General features: G+C 49.0%; 1 protein-coding gene across 2 annotated transcripts in view; it reads left to right on the top strand.

Moving 5' to 3' along the window:
- The window catches only part of Gmds (GDP-mannose 4,6-dehydratase), a 546,952-nt gene that overhangs the window by 451,142 nt on the left and 70,355 nt on the right, over positions 1-25,455 (top strand). For both annotated transcript variants that reach the window (XR_015439275.1, XM_004847792.4), the window contains exon 9: positions 4,346-4,442. Coding sequence is in view for 1 of the 2 variants with exons in the window: in XM_004847792.4 (XP_004847849.1) it covers positions 4,346-4,442 (97 nt within the window). In the remaining variant the exon portion in view is untranslated. The remainder of the gene's footprint in view (positions 1-4,345; positions 4,443-25,455) is intronic.

Below are 25,455 nucleotides of genomic sequence, written 5' to 3'. Positions count from 1 at the left end.
TTGCTGTAGGTGATCCAGAAGTCTGTTTTTGAGGCTTTTTTATGTGTCTTCTCATTTCCACGGGGGAGGGGGGTGCTTCTGGTGCCCACGCAGCTCACTTTCTCTGCCCTAGGAGCTTGGGATGGCGGTGGGGGAGCTTCCTTCTGGGTGCTGTCAAACTCTTTAATGAAAAAAATTAGAAGGCAGAGCCAAACTTTCTGGTAAGGGGAAGCGGTAGAACTCACCCCTAGATGTCCCACCAAGGAAGCTACCAATTTTATCTTATTTTGATATGCCTTTTTACATGTGGTTTTCCTCACAGTTCTGTGTGTTAAGCCTTGGTTTTCTACTTATGTTTAAAAGTTGGGACCGCGATGTGAATTGGGTGCCTTGCGTGCACAGTGACAGCATGGCTAAGGTTGGCTGTGTCCCTATGGCTGACCTGGGGCTGTGCAGCTGAGACAGTCTCCTAGCTCAAAGGAGTAGGCTTGTCCCCTCTGCTGGGCACATAGACACTAGCTCTGTCCCCTGGTTTCAGCATCCTGACTCCCCTGGGCCAGTGACCTTCAGTCCGGAGACCTTTTTCCTCAGGCTAGTGGGATGGTTGCCAGGTGATAAGGACTAGGGAGAGGTGGCCCCAGGATCCTGCGAGCATCCGCAGCTGGGTTCCTGTTCGGCCTTCAAGCCGGGCTTCTTCTAGGCCCGATAGTAGCACTCCTCCAGTCTGCTCCCAGCTTCCAGAATTCAGTTTCTTTCCCGTTCTTTCAGCCTTGTGAATTCATTCCTGTTTCAAAAGTGGCCTGGGGAGGAAGCAAAAGTGTGTGCAAACCATGGTCTCTGTTCCAGGACTGTCACTGACAGAGCTCTCGTGCTGGCACCTTCACTTCCATGCCCACACCCGAATAAACGGCCTTTGTTGACCATCAGTCCTGATAGCTTGTGACCGTCCTCTCCCCAGCACTACATCTCGCCCTCCCGTGCAGATGGAGTCGCCCTAAGCTGGACTCAGCCTGGTGGATTTTGCTCTTCATGTTCCTTAAGGGGCCTCTCACTGGAGTACATGGTAGTAGGTCCTCATAGGGCCTTACTGTGCATGATTCTGTCACTATTTTCTGTGGCTATTTAATGCTTACTAGGAGCCAACTATTTATTTTGTAAAAATGAATATATAGGATCCTTGCTTGGTGACTGCTGATCTACATTAGTGACTAGTAATTCCTGTTAATTAGCTGAGTCTTCTGCTCCCTGTCAAGCCGCCATGATTTCATTGACATTTCAGATGCACTTTGATTCATAGCATTATTTACTAGGGCGCATTAGCTGTTACCTTTCTCTTGTTCATGCAAGTGTTTCACATATTGTTGTAACCTATTATTTTTTGGCCCTTGGCTGAAACTTGCTTACTGGCCTCTTTCAGACCTAGTAGAAATTAGAAAGTGGTTTTTGCCAACTCAGTTCTGCTTGGAGCCATGTCCTAGTTCCATCTGATTATTCAGTGCAGCCGTATTGATTGTAGAGGGAAATGGCATGACCTTAGATATTACTTTAGTATATGTGCTGCCGAAGCGAGAACAGCCTTAGATACTGTTTTGACGCTAGATACGCTTGCAAGAGCGAAGCCCAGCAGATAGTATTCAGACAACAAGAAAGGTTTGGTCGAAGCTCAGCCCTGTAAGTGCCAAAGTAACTCTAACCACAGCCTGGCTTTCTGGTTGTATATAACAGGCCCCTAAGCGGGTGGAGTGTCTTTCCTTTAGCCTTTTCCCATTTCCACTAGTGCTACAATCCCCAGTGCTCTCTACGGCAAGGGAAGCAATCAGAGAGAATCAGTAGTAGGTACAGAAAAGCAAATGGGCCATGCGTTTCTGAAGTTGAGGTTAAGTAGATACCACTAACCCAGTCTGCTAGAGCAGGGGAGCATCTGTAGCCTGCATGCCAGAGCTTCCCAGGGCCTGGAATGTGGATGGTTTTCAGTTTTAAAGGGTGGCTTGGGCAAAAAGAAAAGATGACAAGAAGAGGAGGGGGAGGAGGGAGAGAAGTAGGAAGCGAGAGAAGGAATACATAACAGAGATTTTACATGATGTGTACCACGGAAAGTATTTACCAGCTGGCTGTTCTCAAGAAGTTTGCAGACATGTAGTCTCAGGGCCTCACTGGCTTGGGCTCATTCCTGTCCTGACCCTCATGTTCCTCAAATCAGGGAGATCTCTCAGGTGTTTGCTGTGGCTTTTCATGTGTGTGTCTCTATCTGATTTCACAAAGCAAGAAAGAATTATAAATAGGTTTGAATCACTGCTTCTTGAGTTTGTGACATCTGAGATTTACCAACATAAAGGACGTGTTGAATACACATTCCATAGTGGAGTGTGTACACACACGCATACACAGATTGGCACTGCCTATCCTAGGCTGAGTACCCAGCGACATGTGGAAGAAACAGCAACAATATGAATAGGGTTTCTGTTAACCCTGTGGCTTAGGTAGAGATGCTGTCATTAAGATAGCTGCTGAATTTATGTCTCTTTGTGAAGAGCAAAGTTTGGATAAAAGTGAAAACATACCCATGAAATACAGATACTTTCATCTACTGAAAACCTAACCTAATAAAAGGTTCCACCTAAATAATTAACTTTAGAATTAGATGTGTTTTGCAAGTTATGTTGTTGTAAAACAGTTTCAATCTCCATACTCCAAAACATCCACATACCACTTCCAGGTGAATTTTCCAAAAATTTAGCTCTGATCCACTCATTCCCTGCCTTTGAAATGGTCAGGTCTACGTTACTTATCAAAGGGATGTGATACTCAACATTGAGAAAGAAGTGCGAGCCACTAAGTAAATTACCAAACACCCCCTTTTCTGTCAGCTAACCAGTGTAAAAGTCACGGGAAATGATGAGTGGCCAGTCTCTGGGCTGCACATATTATGCCACGCTTCTCTCAGTGTTAGGGGCAGTTCCACAATCCCCTTGAGTCCACAGGCAAATTCAGCATACTGATAAGCTGATTATTCCTCTGGCAGCACAGTATTTCCCCTGTGCCACCAAGAGGCGATTTGACAGAATGTTCAGATGAGCAATCAGAAACAAATTTTTGCAGCCCTAGTTTATGTCTTTAATACTGAAGCTATTTTAAAATACAACCCTCTGCAAGACGCAGCATTCACCGTCAGCAGCACCTGTGATTCAATTCAAGTAACTAACTCAGGGGCCAGGATTTAGCTCAGTGGTTCCACCGCCTGCCTCGAAAGCGAAAGCGCAAGGTCCCAAGTTCGATCTGCGGTACCAAAAAAAAAAAAATAACGAACTCGGTGTTCCGTTCTTCCCTTTGATCCCCGTCAACACTGATCCAGGGCACACACAGAATTTTCCTGTGTTCATAGGGTTTCTTTCCAGCTGACAAAGCAAACTCTAAGGTTAAACACCGAAGTCGAACATAACTCAGGATTTTTAATTTCTTTTCTTGCCAGAAAAAATTTATAATAATAAATAACTCAAAATATTTTATATATTCTGTTGTTGGGATATTAGGTTGTAGAAGTCCAGAGGTAACTATTAAGTTAGTGTCTTCATTTATTTTTAAAAAATGAGAACAGAACACAGATAAGTAGAATTGTAGGAAGAGCTGACCTTTAAGCTCAGTGTGCACTTGAAGAAGCATGTGGCTCCTTACTGTTGCCAGCATAGATGTTTAGGGAAGGAGACTCGAGCCCAAAGGACATTCCATGGTGGAGAGGTGTGGATGGGCCTCTCTCAGCAGGAAATGACCCGTTCCCTGTGCACTTTTTGGAGGTTTCATCACCTGAGATTTCTGTGTGAGGCCCCGTGCAGCGTGGGAGGAGCAGGGGCACTTGTATACAGTGGAGGGATGACGTGAATGGCCCATTAGGGCGAGGAACATGTCCTCCAAAGGAACAGATTGAATTGACACTGAATAACCCCGTAAGTATGAAAAGCAGGAAAAAAAGAAAGGGAGAATAAAAGACATTAATTAATCCATAATAATTGACCTTATCAATAATGGTCTAAAAAAGAACATATCTTTCAAATCCCTGAAAGATATCTAAATCCTTCTTTTTATGTAATGTCTTCATTTCTGAAGTCTCGCTTCCGAGTTTATTATGACTTCCTCAGGCAGGTGGGGGTGCCCAGAAAGCTGTCTTCTCAACACAGCTCTTGAAGGGCTTGGAGCGCCCCTATTGAGCTGGTGGTAGGGCCAAGTGCAGGCCGCACTTCTGAGTTAATGAGCTTACACCCCCTGCCCCCACCCCGCCCGGCAGCGAGCCAGCCGGCCATCCTGTGGGCTGCAGCCTGGCCAAATGCTCCCCAGCAATTAGACACTGATGAAGTGTTTCTCTTCTTTACAGGTGGGAAGGAAAGAATGAAAATGAAGTGGGCAGATGTAAGGAGACCGGCAAAGTTCACGTGAAGGTGGATCTCAAGTACTACCGACCGACCGAAGTGGTAAGGACCCTGGCTGTCCAGGGCCTGGCCATACTGGCCAGGTGGCTAGGAACATCTTCTCACAGGGTGCCTGCTGCCGGCCTTCAGCGCTGTCCTTGTGCCTCTCATTGGGCATTTCTCCAACCAGAACCCAGTGAATTAAACCTGAATATCGTTCTCACCCCTCAAAGTCCATTCCTCTAGAAAGGAAAACAGTAGACCATATCCAAGGAAAGTTGATTTCAGAAGTGGGGCTCAGTGTTGGCCAATCCGGTCCCATCAGGCTGTGCTGGGCTGACCCTGATGCCCACAGGACCTCCGACTTGGGACGCCCGCCTGGCCTTCAGGGTCTCTGCGGTCCAGAGAGCCACAGACCTGTCCAGCTCCTCCTGTGCGCGCCCACCCGTGCACAGCTCCGCAAATGTGTCCACACCTAACTCCTGGTGACCTGCCTCAGCTCAGGGGCCGCCTGCCTGTGAAGCTCTTTCTGGCCATTGCACTACTACCATTGAGATCTCTTCCCTTCCCTTTGTATCCACATTGCGTGCTAGATATAATCCTGTCAAGTGCCTATCAGAATCATTTGTTTACCTGTCTTTCTCCCTTTGGATATTGTTTTTAAAAGGACTGTAATAAGGCAGGTGCTTAATACATACTGATTGGTAGATGGATAAATTTTGAAATACAGAAGTTTCTGTATTAAGAAATAACCTGGGCTAGGGATTTAGCTCAGTGGTTCCACCGCCTGCCTTGAAAGCGCAAGGTCCCGAGTTTGATCCCCGGTACCAAAGGAAAAAAAGAAAGAAAGAAATAACCTGTAACCAGGGATTTAGCTCAGTGGCGCCATGCCTGCCTCACAAGTGCAAGGCCCTGAGTTCAATCCCTGGTATTGAGAAGAAAAAAAAAAAAGGAAATAACCTATAGATTGTCAATTTCAGTAGTATATATTGTTAAGTTCATTGCATCTTTGCCTAAATTTATAAAAATATGTAGTTTGGTACTATTGCTTTACATGTGATCCACCCTCCCTATGGTGACAAAACTGAAAGTATTAAAATAATATAAATATACAAAACTAACAGCAGCATTTTCAGAGATAAACATTGAAATGTGGCGGTTGCCTCCTGAAGTGCACATTAACTATGAAAATTAGGTTCTTTTAAACCTGTTTTCTCTGTGTTTTGAACCAAATTCCTACATATTGTACAACCTTTCAAAGATTAGAAGAACCCCAGGGAAGAGTCACCCAGAGTGAAGATAGCGAGTGTACTGTCATTAGCCACCTCTCAGAGGTTCAAACCCGGAAAAGCTGTGCCTGCTGCACTCAGCACAGAAGCACCTCAAAGGCAAAGGAAGTCATGGGGCAGGGGCAGGGGCAGCGGGAGGGCGGGGCAGGAGCATTGGCCCGGCGCAGGGCGTGGCTGGCTCTGACACAGCCAACTATTGTTCCCTCTGCTCATGGCCAGTGGGTGTGCCCAGGAGAGGATGTGCCCTGTCCCTGGGGGAGGAAGATACCAGCCCACCGGTGCTGACAGTGCAAGGACAGTTGGTGTAGAGCCCCAGGCAGCACTGCTTGCATTTCCCTGTCCTTTGGAGGTTCCACAGGGAGTCGGTCTGGAACCCAGCACGATCACATATATGGGCAAACCCATCTCTCCTCACAGAGCAGTAGTCATCTTGGGGTGGAAACTTCACGAAGCCAACCAAAACCTGAGTTCACACAACAGCTTAAACGTGGCTTTCTCTCCTCGGCACCAAAATAGTTTCAAAAGCTAGGAAGTTGCTAAGAATGGCTTGTCTGTCATTCTTACTTAGGCAAGGTGTGGGATTGATAAGACACAGAACAAAAGAATTTGTTGAACAGGAAAAGGACCCTCAGACTGACAAGACTGCTCTTGAATCCCAGTCGACCCCCTTTCCTGCATCCCTGTCCATTTCTTTTGTTCATTCAAATGCTATCATCATACCTGTTCTGCAACTCTGTTGACACCAGCATTGTTTGAACATAGAATGGTGTCTGATTTCATAGGCCTACTTCATTTTTCCACCCATCTAGTTCTCCCCCAAGATCCCTTACTACCTGCTTGTGGATCTGGAACTGCATTTCGTCTTCCCAGGCCTGGGGCTACATTACTTTTGTTCACTCCACTTCAACTCAGTATTTCATTGGCCTGGCCTTCCTGGTGTGGTGAGACTAACCTTTAACCTCATGGTTCAGAACTCCAAGGCCTCCTTAGACTTGGATCAATCTCACTAGCCTTTGGTGGAGTCGCCTCAGGGGTGACCGTGTTCTTCCAGTTGAAAGGCAACCAGAATGGAGGCTGCACTGTAAACGGGCTTTTGCCTAGCAGCATCTCAGGGTCCTTCTCCATGAGTCCTGAAGTGCTCTGTGCATCCTGAGGTTCACCAGCTGGCACAGTAGGGCAGAGCCAAGACACCCACCCCTCACCCACAGCCTTCCCCGTTGGCATCTCAGTCCGTGCTGCACCTGCAGAGGCTTCTGTGAGTCTGCTCTCCTGCTCAGCTTTAGTCCTCTGTCCCCCAGATCTTCAGTGTGTGGGGCACTTGCAGCACACACGATAGAGTAGGGCTGGGAGTATAGCTGAGTGGTAGGGCGCTTGCCTTTGCTCAAGACCCCGGGTTCTATCCCCAGCACTCCCAAAAAAGGCATAAAGTAGGTCTTGTAGTCAGATGACTCCAGAATGACTAATAGAAGAAAAAGATAATAAAGAAAAATTGGAAAAAATAAAGAGTAATCAGGGCATATGGGGCCTCAGAGCACTAATACCCTAAAGCAAGACTGACAGAAAGTAGAGCTTTATGTTGTTTTTTGAATAAGCTTCAGCCTAGTCTTAACCAATGCCCTTTCCTCCACAGCGGCAGGTACTAATCCAGGAGAGGCCCCCAGTGACTTCGCATAGAGCATAGTTCCCTGTGTGCTGATACTTATTTTCCTTGTTGATGTAGCCACCACAAAACCTTAAATCTGGCTTCTGTACCAGCATGAAAAGTTCCTATTCTGGACCAAGGACTCCAGCATACAGTTACAGCTGAATCCAGTCACCAGTGAGCCTCTGGGCTCCTTAAGCTGTTTAGGAGTTTTTGCTACTATAGAAAGCTTGATCTTGGAAATCACACTTTAAATTTTCCGTTGCCCCTGAATTCCGGTATCTGATGATGCCAGTTTTAATGCTTGAGTCCTAAGCTGCTTAACACTCCTGCCCTAGGCTGGGGGTGCAGCTCAGTGGTAGAGAGATTGCCTAGCATGTGCACAGCCCAGGGTTCCACCCCCAGCACTGGGGAAGAAAACATGAACCAACTGATGCCTTGTCTGTAGTTTTCTCTATATTTGTATGTTGCCACAGAGTTTTATTGCACAGTACACTGATTTCTGGAGAGGAAATAGTATTGTGTTTGAATGGGAACCCTGGGGCTGGACTGCCTGAGTTCGAAACCTGTCAGTGACTAACTGTGTAACCTTAGGCCAGTTACTTAACTTCTCAGTGCCTTTATTTTCCTCATTTTAAAAAGTAGGACTAATAATAGAACTTCTTTCAAAGAATTGTTGAGAGATGAATGGAGTCAGTTCTAGAGTGTGTGGCACACAGTAAATACCCAGTATTGTTGCTGTTCCTTCTGTATTTTTTCATTCCTTAAGTATTTACCAAGCACTGGTGGGCCCTGGGACTGTAATGATGCACAAGAAAATCACAGTCCCCGCCCTCGTGGAAGTTGTAGGTGCAGAGGTGACATTGGTTCCTGGAATCTGAAATCTTTGGAAAAGTAGGATGACATCATTAGTGAACTATATGGACTATATTAACTGACAGTTAAAATGTACAGTAAAGGATAATCAAGGCTTCTAGGAAACATTAATATGTTCTTAGCTTCACTATGCTTGTTCTATCTCCGATTTCATCCTTTGGAGTCTCATTCTAAAAGTTCAGTGCCTATTTCAGTGGCACTGAAATATGGAAATATGAAGGAATTGATAGTGACCTGTTAGTTAATTTAAAATAACCACAAAGATGTCTTCTTTTTCTTTGAGAAATTTTGACTTGGAAAATTCACAAAGGAGGGATTAATAAAGTAGTCATCCTCATATACCAAATATTTAACCACATCAAATGATCAATCCACTATAAAAGGGAAAACAAAGACTTTTTTTAGTGAAACTAACAAGAACTCCTTTTTTTCCCTGCAGAGGACTTTAGGAAATGGGGTAAGGGACATGTTCACAGACCAATATCAAGAACTTTTCATGAAAAATAGCTTAAACTCTGTTAGCTGATACTGAATTTTTTCTTCCTATATCATTTTTTTCTTTAACATTAATTTTTCTTCCCATCCTATTTCTGATGTCCTAGATGTGATTTAGTCTTATTTACTTAAATATCTTGTATTTACTCCTGCTAAGGCAGTAGTGATTTCAAACTCCAACAAGCTAATTAACACACCTTCCTCTAGTGAAAATGTGTGGCCTGTTTCTAATCAGATTACCATATGCTGTCTCCCCCTGGCCCCCCACAAACCTTTCCTAATATTTTTCAGTAAGTGATGTTAAGTTAAACGGCCTGTAATTGCTTGTTCCATCGCCTAACCCTGTTTAAAATAATGATACGTAACACTTTCCAGGTCTTAGGAATCCGATCTGTCAGCAGAGGACTTGTGTAAATTCCACCGAGGGCTTCCCTCCTGCGTCTGTGTTTTGGGGTGGAAAGTCCTGGATGTGTTCACCAGGCGGCCTTCTGTCCCCAAACTGTGCCCCTGTTCTCCCAAAGCTGTCCTCACCACCTTCGGCACTTCCCCACCACACAGGAAATGCGATCCGTCCCTCTGTCCCTGCATCTGCAGCAGCCCCGGTGGAAACCAGTCCACCTTCCCCAGCCCTGACCCTCTGACCCTCTGACCCCTGGGGCGCTCATCCTCCCTTGTGTGCCTGCTCTTTGATCCCTCTCACACTGGTGAGAGCTGGGGTCCGGGGCTGCAGAGAGCAGGGTGGGGCGCAGGCCTCTCTTCCGGCACTCCTGGGCCCATGAAAGGAGAAGCTGGGAGCGACCTGCAGGTCCCTTCACAGACGTGACCACGGCAGTGTGGAAAGCTGTCTGTAAGGTTCAATTGCTGGTAACGCTTCCGCTGGGGTCATTACTCTCTGGACTTCCGACGACGATGCGTGCTTCATAAATAGTTTATATCTCTAAATCACTGTTTAGATATTTTAAGCCTCCCTCTTAGGCTGTCATCCTAATCTTTATATCCTTCCTTAATCACATTGGCCTTTCCTGCCCTTTTCCTTCCTTGGACTTAACCAAGGGAGCTCTAAGTTTCGATCTCTCCAGTTGATTCTCAAATATTCCAGTTTTTCTTACTTCATAGGATCTCATGCAAACCCCGGGGGCAGATAACATTCCTCTGGAAGCCGGTGAGCCTTCCTCAGTTGCTGTCCCCCTGGAGAGCATTTCTTGTCTAATGAAATAGTAATTGTGGCTGGTTACAATGTCCTCAGCTTCTTCCCACTTTTTTCCTTGGAGGTTCTTCTCTTCTGGTCAGGTTTAGAATAGAATTATGTCATTAAAAACTCAAAAATCTGTATACATAGCTGTGTACCTTCCCTTGAATTTTTTCAAATATATGAGATTGCCTGGTATCCTTAATGTTGACACATTCCTTACTTGCTCCAATAGATGATTCCTATAGAATCTGTATTTTTCCAAAAAGCTATCCGGATAGTAACTATCCTTATTTATTATCATAGTGGTAACCAACCTCTTAACTTTTACAAAATAATTTCCGTCATCTTAGAAATTCATCTTAGCACCTGCAGCAGGCTGAAGTCAGCATACACCTGCACCACCTCCAACCCAGGCACCCAGACATCCATCCCTCACTGATGCTGTTACCTCTTCCAGTTTTCTTTTCGTCCTAGCCAGTATTCTGAAATGTTTAACGGCTCACTTGCTAGATTTTAAAATTTTTCTTTTGTTTTACAGATCAACAGTACTCTTCCTGTTCTATCAGGGCCACATTTACTTTCTAAGATAACTGTGACTCACACAGCTGTTCATGGAAACTCCAGAGAATACTGACTGTGGGTTCCGTCCCTCACCCTGTCTGCCTCATGCTCCCAGTGGAGTGAATTATTCTTTACCAAACTTGGTCTCTTCCCAGCACATTCTTTCCTTGACCCGGAGTACTCTGGGTCTATTAAGATGTAGCTCATGCGTATCTCCTTCAGGCGCCTCTGCTCCTACCCTGGTGCCTCCTCCAACTTCTCTCCTCACAGCCTCGGCTCGTGCCAGGGTGGTTTCTCCATTCCTTCTTGCATCCGTTAGCTGACTTGAGAGCCCATCTGGCTCCTGGGTCATCCAGCTCCGAGGTGGCACGTCCAAACTTGGTGGTCTCACTTCCTGACTCAGTCACTCTGATCGGGCCCCAGATTGACAGTGATGTTCACCATGCTTGGCTGCCCAGTAACTCCTGAACACTATCATACAAGGGTAGGAACTGTCTGTTCTCGATAGAAAATCCAATTTGGCATTTAGTAATGCTGGACTAAATTGCCAAATCCTTGGATAGGTCAGATGTCTCCTGCTTCCTGAAAACCTGGAATAAGACTGTGTACACTAAAAAATGAGTAGGTGGTGTGCAGGTAGGAAAAGGTTCTCAAGGTTTTAGTATTCATTCCAGGAATCCTTCAAATATGCCTTCACTGTGTACATTGAAATATCATTCTGATTTACCTTCACCTTCTTGGAAACATATCAGTATATAAAAATAAAATATCTTATGTGATTGAGGCCTGAGATCCAGTTCAAAAAGAATTTTACTGAATCCCTGTCATGAAAGCTGATACCACTCTAATGGTTTGAAGTATGGAGATGGCTGAGGCAAGGTCCTTGTCTGACAGTGGCTCTCAGCCGAGGATGGGGCAGCTGTGACAATTCAGGGCACATGGAGTGCAGCTCTCAGGACACAGGACAGAGAAGGGAGCACAGACTCAGGGAGCTTCGAGGGCACCTCAGGACCTCGGGGAGAGGCAGGGCTGAGGGCTGATCAGCAAAGAGAGGAGGCCATGAGGGGGAACTCAGGTCAGAGAAAGGGAGGGATTTGCAAGAGGAGGTGTGGAGCTCTGAGGAACATCCGTGGAGCAACGCCAAGGAGGCAGATGGAGGTGTGGGCCCCGAGGAGAGGAAAGAGGTCAGGACCAGGGCCAAACATGTGAGAGGCCAGGGCTGAGCTGGGAGACGGGTTCCCCAAAAGGGCCTTGCTGGGTGAGGCAGGGCAGAGGAACATGGACAGGGAGCTTGGCAAAGCCAGGCAGACTTGAATTTCGGGAGCTAGGTCTAAGAAACACATTTGAAGAAGTGAGTTCAGAATTCGCAGAATTCACAGACTAAGCACTCATACCCTGGAGCTGTAGAGCTGGACTAAACTGTCTGCCACCCTGGATAATCATGCTCTGCCTCAGGCTCCTTTGGGACTGAAGGGCCAACACTCCCGAGGTCTCTGCTCCCTGGCAGGCAATTACAGGGTCTCAGTCCAGGCCTCCGGAGTCCCCGAGGCGAACAGAGACCCGGTCTCTAGTGATGCATGCATCCTAGAAGTCAAGTTGCAAAGCATTTTAAAATGCTTAAAAGATGAAAGAGCTTATGTTATTATAAGCTACTCTGTGCTGCATAAAATCATTTTATTACCATCCTCATTATTAATTAGCATCATCATTTACTACCGTGAAATCATTAGTTATTGAGAGACAGTTTCTGAAAGGATACTTTGGGCTCTCCAATCCCCGATATTTTCTTTTATTACTATTTATTTTGTTCTGTACCTAGACAACTTCATGCAGAAAAATTTCTTGCTCCTTAATACTGGCAGCTCTCAGCTTCTTTCTTGACCCAGTGATAGAAATGATGACTGAGGTGAAAGGGAGGTGATTCTGCCTTTGATTCTGCCCAAGCTGTGAGTCCCTAAGTGCTGTGTGAGGCCCTGGGATCCAGCCAGTCTGTGGCTGCTCCAAGAACCTCAGTATCCCAGCAGGTGGGAGCACAGCCACCAGGGACAAGGCCTTGAGCACGACCTGCTTTAGTATTTACCTGCCAGCCACTCCTTCACTCATCGCTCAACAGTCTTCCTGAACAAAACCTACGTTTGTACTTGCTGCACCAAGCCGACCACAGGACACTCCCAGAGGCTAAAATCTGTGTTGTTTCCTACTGCTGCTGTGGCAAATTATCACCAACTGTATAGCAGCATAAGGTTTCTGAGATTTGCCGTCTTACAGTTCTGGAAGGCTGAGGCCTGAACCGGACCCCACTGGTCTGAAATCAAGGTATTGAGGAGAGGAGTTTCTCCTGGATGCTCAAGAGACTAAAGGGCTTACGGGGCAAAGACTTGCAAATTAATCACTGTGAACCGTTGCTTTCTATTGTTCAACAAGCCCCTTATTAATCTCCTTGAAGAGGAGAAACCCAAAGACTGGCTCATTGTTCATCGAGAGTTTCATAACATATACACTCAGAAACACCCCAGCCATGCACATAACCGAGGACAGATTGTCCTGAAGTCTGAGAGACCTCAGGCAGACAGATGACATGGGCTTGCTGAGGAAAGTGAGTTTCAGAATAGGTACAGTGACCTGAGCCCAAGGCCTTCCCTCTGAGCTACTTTCCTGGCCCCTTTTGATTTTTTTTTTTTTTTTTTTTTTTTTTTGAGACAGGGCCTTGCTGAGTTGCCCAGGCTGGGCTCAAACTTGCAACCTTCCTGCCCCAGTCTCCTAGAGTGCTGGGATTGTAGGTGTGGCCCACTCTGCCCAGCTGGAATGGGGTTTTTTTAAGATCTGTGCTGGGAGTGGGGACAGACTGATTTGGAAGGCACACGGGGAGAAAGGGTGTTCCCCATCTGGCGGGAGGTGCTGTGAGAATGATCCAGCAGTATGTGGAGAGGAAAGACAGCGGCTTGATGGGCCCTGCCCAGGGCCCTGAGAAAGGAGGGTGCAGGCCCCTCCCAGGCCTGCCCTCGCCCACCTCATCTGGGGGCCAGCAGCACGCACGCTGTTCTGCACCTCCTGCCTGTCTGCTCAGCCACTGCGCTGCTCCCCTTCATTTTTGTCTTCCTCTTGCTCTGTGGTTCTATTTTTCTTTGTTTTCTTTCCTTTGTCTTTACCTCTTTTTTCCCCTTTCTCTTTTCTCGGTGTCCTGAGTCTTAAAACCTGCGGTGTGGCCTCCTTCGACTCCACATAGCTGGTCTTCTTTCTGACCCCACTAACTGCCTTTTGGTACCTGCCCTCCACAAGATGTCCCCTGATCTGTTCCTTTAAGTTAATTAAGCGAGTTTGGTGTTGGAGACCCAGATGGCAGAACTTTGGGAATACGTCACATTTTCTCTACTGCAAGTCAGTAAGATGTATTTATTTCTGAGTCCATTTTAGTTTGGGAAGAAAGTACAGTGGTAATGTGAATGGATCTTATTGCTTTGCCTTCCAAGTTTACAGGGTATACATCTCAACACTTTTTCTTTCCAACTTTCAGACTTCTGTAAACCTAAGCCACTGACCCTCCTGACTTCTGGGTTTCCCACTGTAACTTGGCAGGAAGTACCTTCCCGCTCTTTCCATGGATAGTGGCAGAGGTGGGAGAGGTCCTGGGTTCAAGGCAGTGCACATGGGCAGTGCCCTGCTCTCCAGGGAGAGTGAGTCCTCGCCTGCCCCTCTCCCAGCGCCTGCACATCACACTGTAATGTGTCACTTCCACCCGGGAGCTTGCGGAGAACCGTGTGTGATGGCCTGGTGTGGCACCTGGCACTTAGTGTGTGTGTCCACATCACCAAAGAACCATTCTCTTGTGTCCAACCAGCTCTACAGCAACCACAGTTACTCAAACCCACATGCTAACCTGTGTTCCTAAATGGGGAAGATTCATCCACAGCTTACATGTGTACATCCAATGCTTAAGTTTTTTATTCCGTTTCTATGCCTTTATCTCTATGCAACCCACATTTGCTGGTTCTTTCACTTTCTTCCCCTTGGCTAGCTCCTTGTCTTTTGCTCATACTGTCATCTTCATCCTTTCTGTCACTCTTGGGTCTCATGGGCTCTGTTTTCCCACTTCCGCCCTGCAGCATTCTCTGTAAGTGCCCCGCCCATCTGGGACACAAGCTGACCGCACCAGAGCTGTTGGCTCCTGGCCCCTCCTCACAGAAAGAGCTAGCCACCATGGTGTGGAAGTCTTGCGAGACTGTACCAGTAGCACCACATATACACAGGGCATGCCAGGTTGAAGAAAATCCACCCACCAAGAGAGCCTTCTCCAGCACTGATGCCTGACTGAGAGACTTCCCATGGCCAGGCAGCTGCCATCTTCCTTGTACCCACTCTGGGACTGCATGTGTCCAGCCTGAGAGACACACACGCAGGTGTCTGGCCTCACCTGCTGGCTGTGCTCCTCTGCTCTTCTGTCTCTAAAACTTTCCGAGTGAAAACGTGAGGAATAAGCAGCAGGCAGTGAATGGCTCTTAGTGGTACAGTTTCACTGTGGAGCCAAAGTCTTCCAGAAACCTGGCACTTCCTTTCTTCACTTGCAGTTTTCACTATTTTCCTTCTGTGTTAAAATGGTGTGAAAATTTTAAATATACTATTATATAAGACAAGCGGTAATCATTTAGAACAACATTTTAACTTCTGAAGTCAGTTTTGGGCATCTGGATATGTTCTTCATTAAGCTTGTGATGTCTTCTCTGAGTGCTTTCCATTTTGGTGAGAGATTCAGTCTGATGCACTGGAATAGGCTTTGGATATGTGCTCCAAAACAGGCACCTGCAATACTGTTTTCTTTTTTGTTTGTTTGTTTGTTTGTTTGTTTGTTTTTGGTACCGGGGATCGAACTTGGGTCCTTGCACTTGCGCAGCAGGCGGCGAAACCACTGAGCTAAATCCCTGTCCCAGTGCTGTTTTCTTTAATGTTATATTTCCCACATGAAGAGAAATGAACAGCCTGACTGTCTTGCTAAAAACTGTTGGCTTACAGCGAGGACGTGAAGAGGTGGGACCTCCAGGGACCTGTGGAAAAGAAGATAGAGCTTGGATAAAAACAGCAGCTGGTTTTCCCTCTGTGCTGCCAGACTGGCATACGTGGCCCATCTGCAAATGCAGCCTGTACTGTGTGAGTGGGGGAGGGCTGGCAGGGACGTCTGTTGCTCCAAACCTGTTCTTCCCGAGGTGAGGTGAAACAGTATCTCCGTGCATCAGCACCTCCCACTTGTCCACGAGGTGGGATGGCTGCTCATGCCAATGCATTGTCTCCTCTTTCAGCTGCAAGCAAGGCGGTAGGAGGCAGCCACAGGGAGGAGCCGATGAACAAACAGCCCAGCAAGGATCCCAGCGTGGGTGGGTGGGAGGTGGGCGCTGGGAGCAGCCAAAGCTTGTGCCCAGTTGTCACATGGGCACTGAGCAACCACCAAGTGATTCCAGAAAGGAGGTGAAAAGATAACACACACTGGAATCCACTGGAGAACAAGGACAGTCCATGCCATAAAGAGGGCAGTGTCTAGGGGAATGGTTTTAGTGTGAGCTTCTGTAACACATTTGTGAAAAGGCCAGTGTTTTCTTCCTGTGGTGTGGGTCTGCCTGGCAAAACACAGGCAGCGGAGGTGGCTTGTCCCCGAGGGCGTCCACCAGGGGTCTGTCCTGCTTCTTCCTGTTTATGAGACTCACCTCGGCAGTGAGGTTCTTGGGGCTTTGTTTACAGAGCCTCCACTTTGGATCACTGCAGACTTGAAGGCCTTGGCCTCCAGCTTTCTACTGCAGGAGCCCATCTCCCCTGCGTCCCACTCACGGAAGGACATTAGTCAGTCTTTCTGATCACATTGCCCATCAGCCTCCCCCAACCAGATAATGTTTCTAGGGTTCCATTCCCGCCTCTGTCGAAGCCCAAACTTCACAACTCTTTGTTTACTAGGAACAGTCTCTGTTCCTCTTCTGCTTTTTCTCATGGTGTTGCTTTTTTTTTTTTAGGAATTTTGATTTTCTTTTCCTTTTCTCCATCTGTATAATTTTTAAGACATTTAAACTTTATTTCTGAAACCCTCATACTTTGTGGGCAGCATCAGAGACGTCAGAGTAAAGCATGGACATGTTTTAAAACATGAGTTGATGATAAGTCACTGTTTCTTCTGCGTCTTCTATCCATATGAGTGACATTTTGCAAGCTAACCTTAGCTGGAGGGGATATGTTAGGAATATGGTTTTTGCCTTACTGTTATTTATATAAACCATTGACAGTAATATTAGTTTATTCATCTGAAGGAAACAAGAGAGAACATTTTGGTCAAAATAATTAAAGGTTAAGATAGAAGGCAGCATCTGAAAGTTCTGCATTTGGTTATCTGCATCTTCCATTTTATACATCATCTCAGTTTGCCCAACATCTAAATGGAGGTGATTATGCTAACCTCCACAACAGTGGGAGGTTAAATTAGTGTTTGTGAAATGTGTTGAGAGCTTGTGATTAACGATAGCAAATTATTGCAAACCGATGAGATTGCTATCAAAAAAAGAGCTACTCAAAGGAATCTGATTCCTCTGACTGGATTACCCAGCATCTTCTGTGTCTGCCGGAAAGTGCCAACCTCTACTCTCCTGCAGTTTTCTCTCTTGATCTTAGAATCGGTGTGTGAGTGCTGAAGAGGATTAGAGAGTAGGTCACAGCCTGGAATAGGAAACAGAGGAAATGTGTCAGGCATTAGCTCAAGCTCAGGTAGGAGCCTCTGGCAGATGCCAGTTCCCCAGCTCGTCACCCACAGCACTCCAGATGCCCATGGTGGCATCTGCTATGCCAGAAAACCGATCCTCTCACCCTGCTCATCCTGGTGGCCAGCAGGAATTTCCGTCCGTGCTGCAGATTCTGACCGACAGGGTGGCTCTCCACAAGTTTCCCAAGTCAAGTGGAGGCGAGGAAGGGCCCTGTCAAACAGGGCCTCAGAGGCAGAGCTTGGTGGATGGCACAGAGGTAAGCTGGGTGGACTAGAAATCAGTCCTGAGCTGGCTTGTGGGAAGATGCAGAGGGGACCAGGTGTATTGTACCACAGCCTCGGCAAAACAGGTCTCCACTGATTTCCCACCTGCACTTCCTTTTGACTGCAAAGCCAGAGCCGTGCTGGATGTGTGACCAGTGTTCCCTAAGTGTTCTTAGGACATGACCGGAACCCTGTTTTCCCCTGTGGAGCTGCCGCCATAAAGATGCATGGCCATATTTGCTAAGGGTCACTACCCTAGGCTATGCTTCTTATGCCTGGTGCCTGCCTCAGCCAGAGGCTGTCAAAAACACAGTTTTCCAGCTTGTCCTCCACCCAGCTGAGCTGTGGCCTCAGAATGCAGGACCCTTCCTGGGGCCTCTGAGGTTCCAGTGCACAGTCAGGAAGTGATCCTCATGGTTTATCCCTGACCTTCCCAGTTCCGCTAACCCCACTGAGAATCAGATAAAAGCCGATCTGTCCAGGGGAGAATGCTCAGAACGTAACCCTGTGTGTGATTGTAGGGAGCTCTCATTCCTTTCCAGTCATCCATGCCGAGAAAACCAAGTTGCAGTGCCATGTCTGGCCCCGTGCTTGCTTGCTGGGGAGTTCCTGGGTTTGTCTGCTAAATGCTCATTTTCAGTGCTCCAGCTCTCTCTTGGGTTCTTCCTGATGATGTGTCATCACCCCCCACAAGCTCAGGTGCTCCCCTGGCCTCTCCAGGGAGGGCACCGCACGTCACACTTGACTGGACCTGTCACTAGATCACTCACCAATGAAAGTGAATTGAGACAGTTTGTGCCCAGGCAGCCTTGGTTTCCCCAGCCCCACCCAGAGGGACCTGCAGTACGGAGGAGCCACACCTGAGGACCTCAGGACTAACCTGGCCTTGCCTATGCAGACATGACCTTTGGCTGCTTGAAGGTGATGCCACTTAGGGCCCCATAGAGTCCTCCCATGGGCGGCAGCTCCGTCAGACCTGAGGCCAGGGCTAGGTTCACCCCTGCCAGGTATAGTGCAGGTGGCCTCTGAGCATTTGAAGATCTGGGGCTTCCGCAGCTGAGTGTGGAAGAGAATGGGGCCCGCCCGCCCTGTCAGGCACCTGATCAATGAGCGAGGCCGCTTTTCTTCCCCAGGTTGGTGGATGGGTCCGCTGTGTCCACAGGAACACACCCTTGCTTACGAGTGCCTCCCAGCCCCCTGGAGGCGGGACTGGGAAGCAGAGCTTGGGAGACACGGGCAGCCTGGCAGGCAGAGCTGAGGTGTCCGCCTGTGTGCAGGAGTGGTGTTGACAAGTGGTGATTCTTGGGACGTGTCCAGCCACAGCTCGGGCTCTGACTTCAGGGACACGGGCTGTATAAAAACAGTTTTGAAGATCTGAAGTCATTTGCATGAGGTATACTTGTTCCGGTTGTGGCTTATGTTAGCCTTTTGTACACATAGGAACTTTTTACTGACCATTTCCATAAATAAGTCTGCGCCGAAGCCAGAGCTTCTGCTCAAGGTTCAAGCTGTCCACTCTCGGGCTTCTGCCACGGTTGAGTGAGAAGGTCACAGCCTGAAGGCCAGGATCATTGAGAGAAGACTTCACCTTGCTCCGAACTTCACGGTCCTAGTCTGAAACCTTACTCTCAGCCCTGGCCCTGCATCCTGACTAAGGCACTGACGCTCAGCGAACTCCTCTTTTCTCCTTTTTCTGATGCCACCCTGGGCCTGTCACTTTTCTTTGCCTCTTCAGTGAGCAGCTCCAAACACCCCTGTGCCTGCGGACAGGCAGCAGACGCGCTGGTGGGCTGGGCCACCATCCCACAGATGTTCGGTCTTTCCTGCCATTCCTGTCATGACTGCTGCAGCACAGAGCCCCATTGTCACTTCCTCCGCCTGCCTGGGGAGCATGATCTCAGTGTCTTCATCTCAGTGAGGAAACCGGGCTACTAAGGGCCAAGCGGCTCACCCAAGGCTATGCCGGGTAGCACGGCTGGTTTCTAGGCCACTCCTCTGCATCTTCCAGGATCATGTGCTCTGCATCACTGAGAAACTTTACCTTCTGCTCTGTGGCCCCCAGGGTTCCCTGTCTCAGTGTCCTCTAGCCTGGCCCCTGGGCAGTGGCTCGAGAAAGCAGGTGTCGGGCACGCAGGTTCCCTGAATGTCTCCTCTGCCTTTTTCTGTGCAGCTTAGCTGTGTTTGTGCCTCCTCGGTGCCTGACACTGTGACCTGGGACTCGGGCCAGGGCCGCATGCAGGGGATGGATCCTGCCACGCCCACCTTTGGGGCTGAGGCTCATGGCAGGTTCTCAACCAGCCACAACTTGGGGACTGAGCATGGAACTCCACCACGCGTGAAGCCTGGATTTCCTGGGAGTGGGAAAGTTCAGAGCCCAACGGTGGCTCTGTCTGTGCAGTGTATGACTGGCACACCTGCCCTCACTGAGCAGAGCTGCATCTGGTTCACATTTAGAGAAAAACTTATTTGGGAGATGCGGCCCCCACTGACACTTTCTTGTTCGAGCAATAGCGCCCCAGAGAGCATGCCCAAGGCCCAGGCCCACCTGAGCATGGGCCTCTCTGGAAGGTGCCCTTGGGCCCTTAGAATAGACTGGGGTCTACTGTCCCAGGAAGTCTAGAGCTCCACGGAAAAGTGCTTGTCTAGTGTACCCAGGCCCTGTGTTGGATCCCAGCACCATGAATGTGTTTATAATAGGCACAGTTTGAGGAAAACCCAAACCTGCTTTCCCACATCAGATGCCGTGGGCTTTCTCTCTGACAGTCTTCAGACTTAAGCCACACTGTCATCTTCCTCTTTCACTCCGCAGTGACCTATTTACCCCTGCGCAGTTCAGGCTGGGGCCCACCTGTGGGGCTCCATGCTGTCCTGGACAGCGCCCCGGGAGCGCTCTGACTGCAGGCCCACCCTTCAGGTCCTCCCACCCCTCTTCCGCCCTCAGCTTCTCCTGGCATGCATCGCTGCTCACAGGGAATGCCGCCTGGCCGAGGAGTGATGCTTCAAGTGTCAGAGAAGTTACGGCCTCGGAGTTGTTTTCCTTCGTACCTCTGAGACATCTGAAGATGCCATGTTGTGTTTCACACGCTCTTGTGTGCACGGTGAACAAACGGCTCTTTCTCTGTGGCTGGCCATCCCTCGGAGGTGTGGATGAGCACACTTCCCGCTCCGCGCCTCTGAATGCTCCCTCTCAGCCGTTGGAGTCGAGTGAGCACTGTTCTTGTTTTTTCTTGTATCACTTACTTATACCTTCCTTTATTCCAGGAAACGTTTAAGAATGGTAATTGAGGGCCTGGGATTTAGCTCAGTGGTTTCACCGCCTGCTGGGCAAGTGCAAGGACCCGAGTTCTATCCCCGGTACCAAAAAAAGAGAATGCTAATTGATCCACATGAATAGGAAGGTGCAGGCTATCTTGAGAAGTCTTTTGTGCAATAACAGATTTGGTATCTGAAAACATTTTGCTCCCAGAAAGCAAGTTTTCAATGACACTGGGGCCCGGCGCTGCCAGCAAAAACCTATTTTCCCAATAACGTATCTAAAATAGTAATAAACCATCTTAATGGCACCTCCTTACCATATTTAAAATGATTTTCTATGCAAGTGCATGTTCCAAGTTCCAAATGTGGATGCTAGTAAATGTGTCTGTGGGGAAGAGGGATTGGAGCAGGACAGGAGGCTGGCAGAGCGTCTGTCCGCAGCCTCTGTGTGGTCAGTCTGGGAAGGGCCGTCCTGGGGGCAGAGCCTCACGGCCCTTCCTAGCGCCTTCCCCACACACTGCTGTGGGCCTCGGGCTGAGAGAAGGCCAAGGCCTTCCAGGAGAGCAAGCAGTACTTGTAAGCAATAGAGGGATGGACAAATAAGTATTTTTAAACATTAGAATCTTTTCAGCCCATATTTTGACCTCGAAACCTTATGATTTGATTTCACTTTCTTAAAGTCACATAAAAAGTCTGGTTAGCAGAGACGTGGTTCTGGTGGGCACAATGGAGATGTAATTTTAATTCCTTCTATTCCCAACCAATAATAATATTGAAATTTTGAGTAAACAACATTTGAGAGGTACTGAAACTTGAGATCCACTTAACTGCTAAAATACTACTCTGTTATCCACAAACCACCAGTTATAAACGTTTCCATGCCCAGTTCAGTTGATGGCAAGAGAATTTGGAAAGTTACAAGCTAGGATCCAGCGAGAGATGCCAAACACTCCCTTGCCTTCCGTAAAGATCTGGCACAAGGCTTGCCTTTAATTTCCGAGTCCAGAGATCCTCTCGGCGGCACAGTGCCGAGCCATGGCGGATAACAGAGCGCAGTGCCCCAAATTGGATCAGTCTAGAAAGTCCCTGAGTGAATGTCAAGGGGAAAAGAAGTGTAAACAGGCACCAGCAGTGTGGTCCGAGGCATGTAAGAAAACCTGCATGCAGGCGGGAAAGCCGGAGGGCTGAGGTCAGGCACATGCTTCAGACATTCGGATGAAGCGCCTGTGAGGGCTCGCCACTACTCTTCTGTGCTGTCCCAGTGTCCTCTGATGAACACATATGACTTCAAAATAAAAAGAATGAAAAAGGAAAGAAAGCCCACTAGGCCTCAGCACTGTTCCTGCCAGTTAGAATAAAGAAAAGCGTGCGGAGAGAGAAGAATGTTTTTCACAGGCCTCCAGTTAGAACGCGTAGACAGCAAAACCTGGGTGCTTCGCCTCCCCTTCTCCTTTGCCTCCGCCTCTGCCTAACCCTCAGCCCTGCCCGGCACCTGAGCACCTCGCAGGTGATTCCTGCCTCTGCCTCCGACACGGGCTCTCCCCCAGCCTTCTCAGGTGCCCCAGCCCACGCTGCCCGGACCCCAACCCGTCCAGCCCTGCTCTTGCTGCTGAGCCCCCGAGGCACCTGTGCTGGGCCTCCTCTTCTGGCAGGCTGGCTCCAGCCCCGGGTGACCGGGTGCCCTGCCGCCTCCCGGACTTTACCGTCGCTGTCGCTGTCGATCCTGCCCTCTTCCTCCCAGACTCGACCCCTCCAGCCTCAGGGTCAGTGATACTTCCCCTAGAAGTGCTGGGAACCTCCCAGGAGCCACCTAGGTCACCCTTCTGTCCCCAAAACACCTGCACTTACTGTGTCACGAGGTCCACAACCCCTTCCACATGACTCCGAGGTCCAGAAAGCCCAGGGGGAACTCAAATGCTCTCATAGCCTATGTGGCCTCAAACGGAGGCCTGAACTGTCCCAGGACTTCGACCTTTTCATCACCGGGTGTGAACCCATGCTTTTGCTGAAGGGACGTGCATATGTTTGGCTCGGGCACGCTGCCCCGACACTGCCGGGGTGTGCAGAAAGGTGAGGGCTCGGTGACCGGCGTCTGCCATCCAGACACTGAGAGGAGGGCTGCTGGGGGCGCCAGGACGAGTGTGGCCCAGGACTGTCCCTGGAGGCCAGGGCAGGAGTCCGTCCGCCTCCATGGGCTGCCCAGGCCCCGGTCTCTACGGACCACAGCTGCTCAGTGCCAAAGGCCCCCAGAGACGTGCACAGGGACACAGACGTGTCTGACTGCACCATGTATCTTAGGCTGTAGGGCTGTAGGGATGTGTGTTTGTTTGTTTGTTTGTTTGTTTTCCTATTTGTGTCCCCAGTGCTTTACTTGGTGTGTAATGGGATTGAACTTGGGTATTCACCACTTTGTCCTTTGTGGTATTTAATAAATCTCTATAGAACCAGCGTCTCATTGTACATGGACCTTGAGCTGCATGTGTAGGAAACCCCAGCAAGGGCTTTGTCCAGCGTTTTAGCCATGAGTGTTGTTGGATTCCACTTCATAATCCTGCCCTAAAGGTTCTTTTAGGGCAGAACAAGGGAGCACAGTGTCCTAGTCAGGTAGCCCTAACAGTCCACAGAGCCAGGTCTGTGCAGGTGGGAGGGTGCTGACTTACTTCCTGTTTGTCCACTTCTCTTCTCCCTCGCGGAAGTACTGACGCCTGTTAGAGTTCCACAGGCCATGTTCACTGGGCACTGGCTCATGCCATCTTCTCCATGACGTCATGAGGTGGGTAGTTCTGCCCTCCCCATTCCCTGTCCAGGTGTGCCTCTGTTCCCTGAGCTTCCTTTCTGCTTAGTCATCTGCCTCTGTCCTCCTCCCTCCTCACCATCCTGACGAGGGTGGTGCTGGCCATCCCTCCTCACTGCCACGCCCTCGCCAGTCACCTGCAGTGGGTCCCTGTTGCCTGTCCTCAGGAGTTCAGACTATTCGGCCAGCCTTCAGAGTCCTCCAGCATCAGGGTTGGCTGTGCACACTACCTGCACCATCCAGGCGGCCCCTCCCCTGGATCTTCTGCGCTCCTTCTGGGTCGCTCTCCTTCGGGTGTCCTGCAGCCAGCATCACCCACTCCATCCTGCAGACAACCTTGTGTTGTTTCCTCAGTGTTCATCTTGTCTCTTAGGGAAAAAACCTAAGAGAGTCCGGAGCCGTGTCTTGTCTTGCCGTTGCATCCTGCAGGATGTCTCGTCACCGCGGCAGACAAATGGCAGGCCATGGAGCAGTGGGGCATAAGCCTCATGAAATCAGCACACATGGATGCTCAGAAACTACAGGTGGCACGCAAGGGCCATGTTCTGAAGCTCGTTTTTACTACCAAGGTGAACAAAAGGGAAAAGATAAAATAGGATGACTTTGGCTCCTGAACGTGGTCTAAACAACAATTCATTGAAGGGATACAGCGGACAGCAGTGCATGAGGAAGGCGCTCTCCCCATCTGTGAGCTCTGTGTGAGCCAGGCCTGTGTGCTGGCATCCTCAGATGCGGCCAGTCCTGGCTCCTCTCCTGGCACTGTGTGCCTGGTGCCTGGCAGAAACCATGTGGGGCCTAGTGGACACATCAGGTACAGGGCTCAGCATGCCACCACAAAGGGAGAGGTTCTGTCTCTGCATTGATGCAGAAGAGTTTGGGTGAGGCTCAGGATTGAATCCAGGGCCTCTGCATGCTAAGCACATGCTGTACCACTGAGCTACTCTCCCTGGCCCACAGACTGTTTTGAATGGACTACCAGCTAGTCCAAAAGAAGCAGTCTACCAAGCAACTTCTTAAACTTTGTTTAGAGTCAAAGTCTGTCTACTGGGCTAGACTGTCTCTGGAATGACAAGACATGTTTGGATATGTTGTGTTATCACTTTCGGGTGGAACTAGAGATAAGAGAGGTGAACTCAGGCAGGAACTGCCTGCCTGGACAGTATTTACAAACTATCAGGTAAGACATCTGCTCTCCCATAGGGAAAAGAGAGAGGCAGAAAGAGGGAGGCAGGGAAGGAGAGGGAGGAAAGAAAGTGAGCAAACCCCTGTGGGCTCAGTTTCCCCCCAGGGCCTGTGCCTACATGGCCACGATTCCTGCCATTTCTCATGTTATTTCTCAGGGGCCGAAGGAGCCCAACTGCATACACTAGGTTCACTGTACTTCAGACAGATTTCAGCTTCCTCAACCCAAATGCACAGTTGCAGCTGTATCTCGGGGCATGCATTGCTTAACACTTTAGTGCCCTTTGCATACATGGGCTGTGCTCCAGCTATATTAGGAAATCCTCCCTGGATAGTGATCTGGAACACAAAAACCCAGTCATAAGTCAACACAGTTGGTCACCTCCTTCTCAGCATCAATTGGGGCGGAGCTGTCACAGAATCAGAGTTATCTGTCATAGGGAAGGGTCCCCAGACTGAGGTTCGGGTCAATGGCAGGGCAGGAGGCGGAGTGGTTCTCTGCAGTTCAGAGCTCTGCAGCCCTGAGTCCTTGGGCCTTAAAAGCTCAGCCTGTGAACCTGCAGAAACCTCCTCTAGAGGCTCATAAAGCCTCCCAGCATTCACCCCTGTGGGCACCACCCTGACCCACATGTGGTTAACGCCATTGCCACTGGCAGGGCCGGAGAGGGTCAGAAGCAGCCCATTGTGGCTCCTCTCGATGGAGCCTACATCTTCTCTAAAGAACAAGATCGAACAACATCCAGCTTTGCCTGGCCTAGAGCTCTTTCTACCCCTGACTGCTCTCCCACCCCACTTG

This window comes from Heterocephalus glaber, unplaced genomic scaffold (assembly GCF_053883595.1).
Source record: "Heterocephalus glaber isolate CG9 unplaced genomic scaffold, H.glaber_assembly_v1.0 deba00001472, whole genome shotgun sequence".
Taxonomy (NCBI): Eukaryota; Metazoa; Chordata; class Mammalia; order Rodentia; family Bathyergidae; genus Heterocephalus; species Heterocephalus glaber.
The sequence above is the reverse complement of the archived record's forward strand: the minus strand, read 5'-3'. Positions and strand labels throughout refer to the sequence as shown.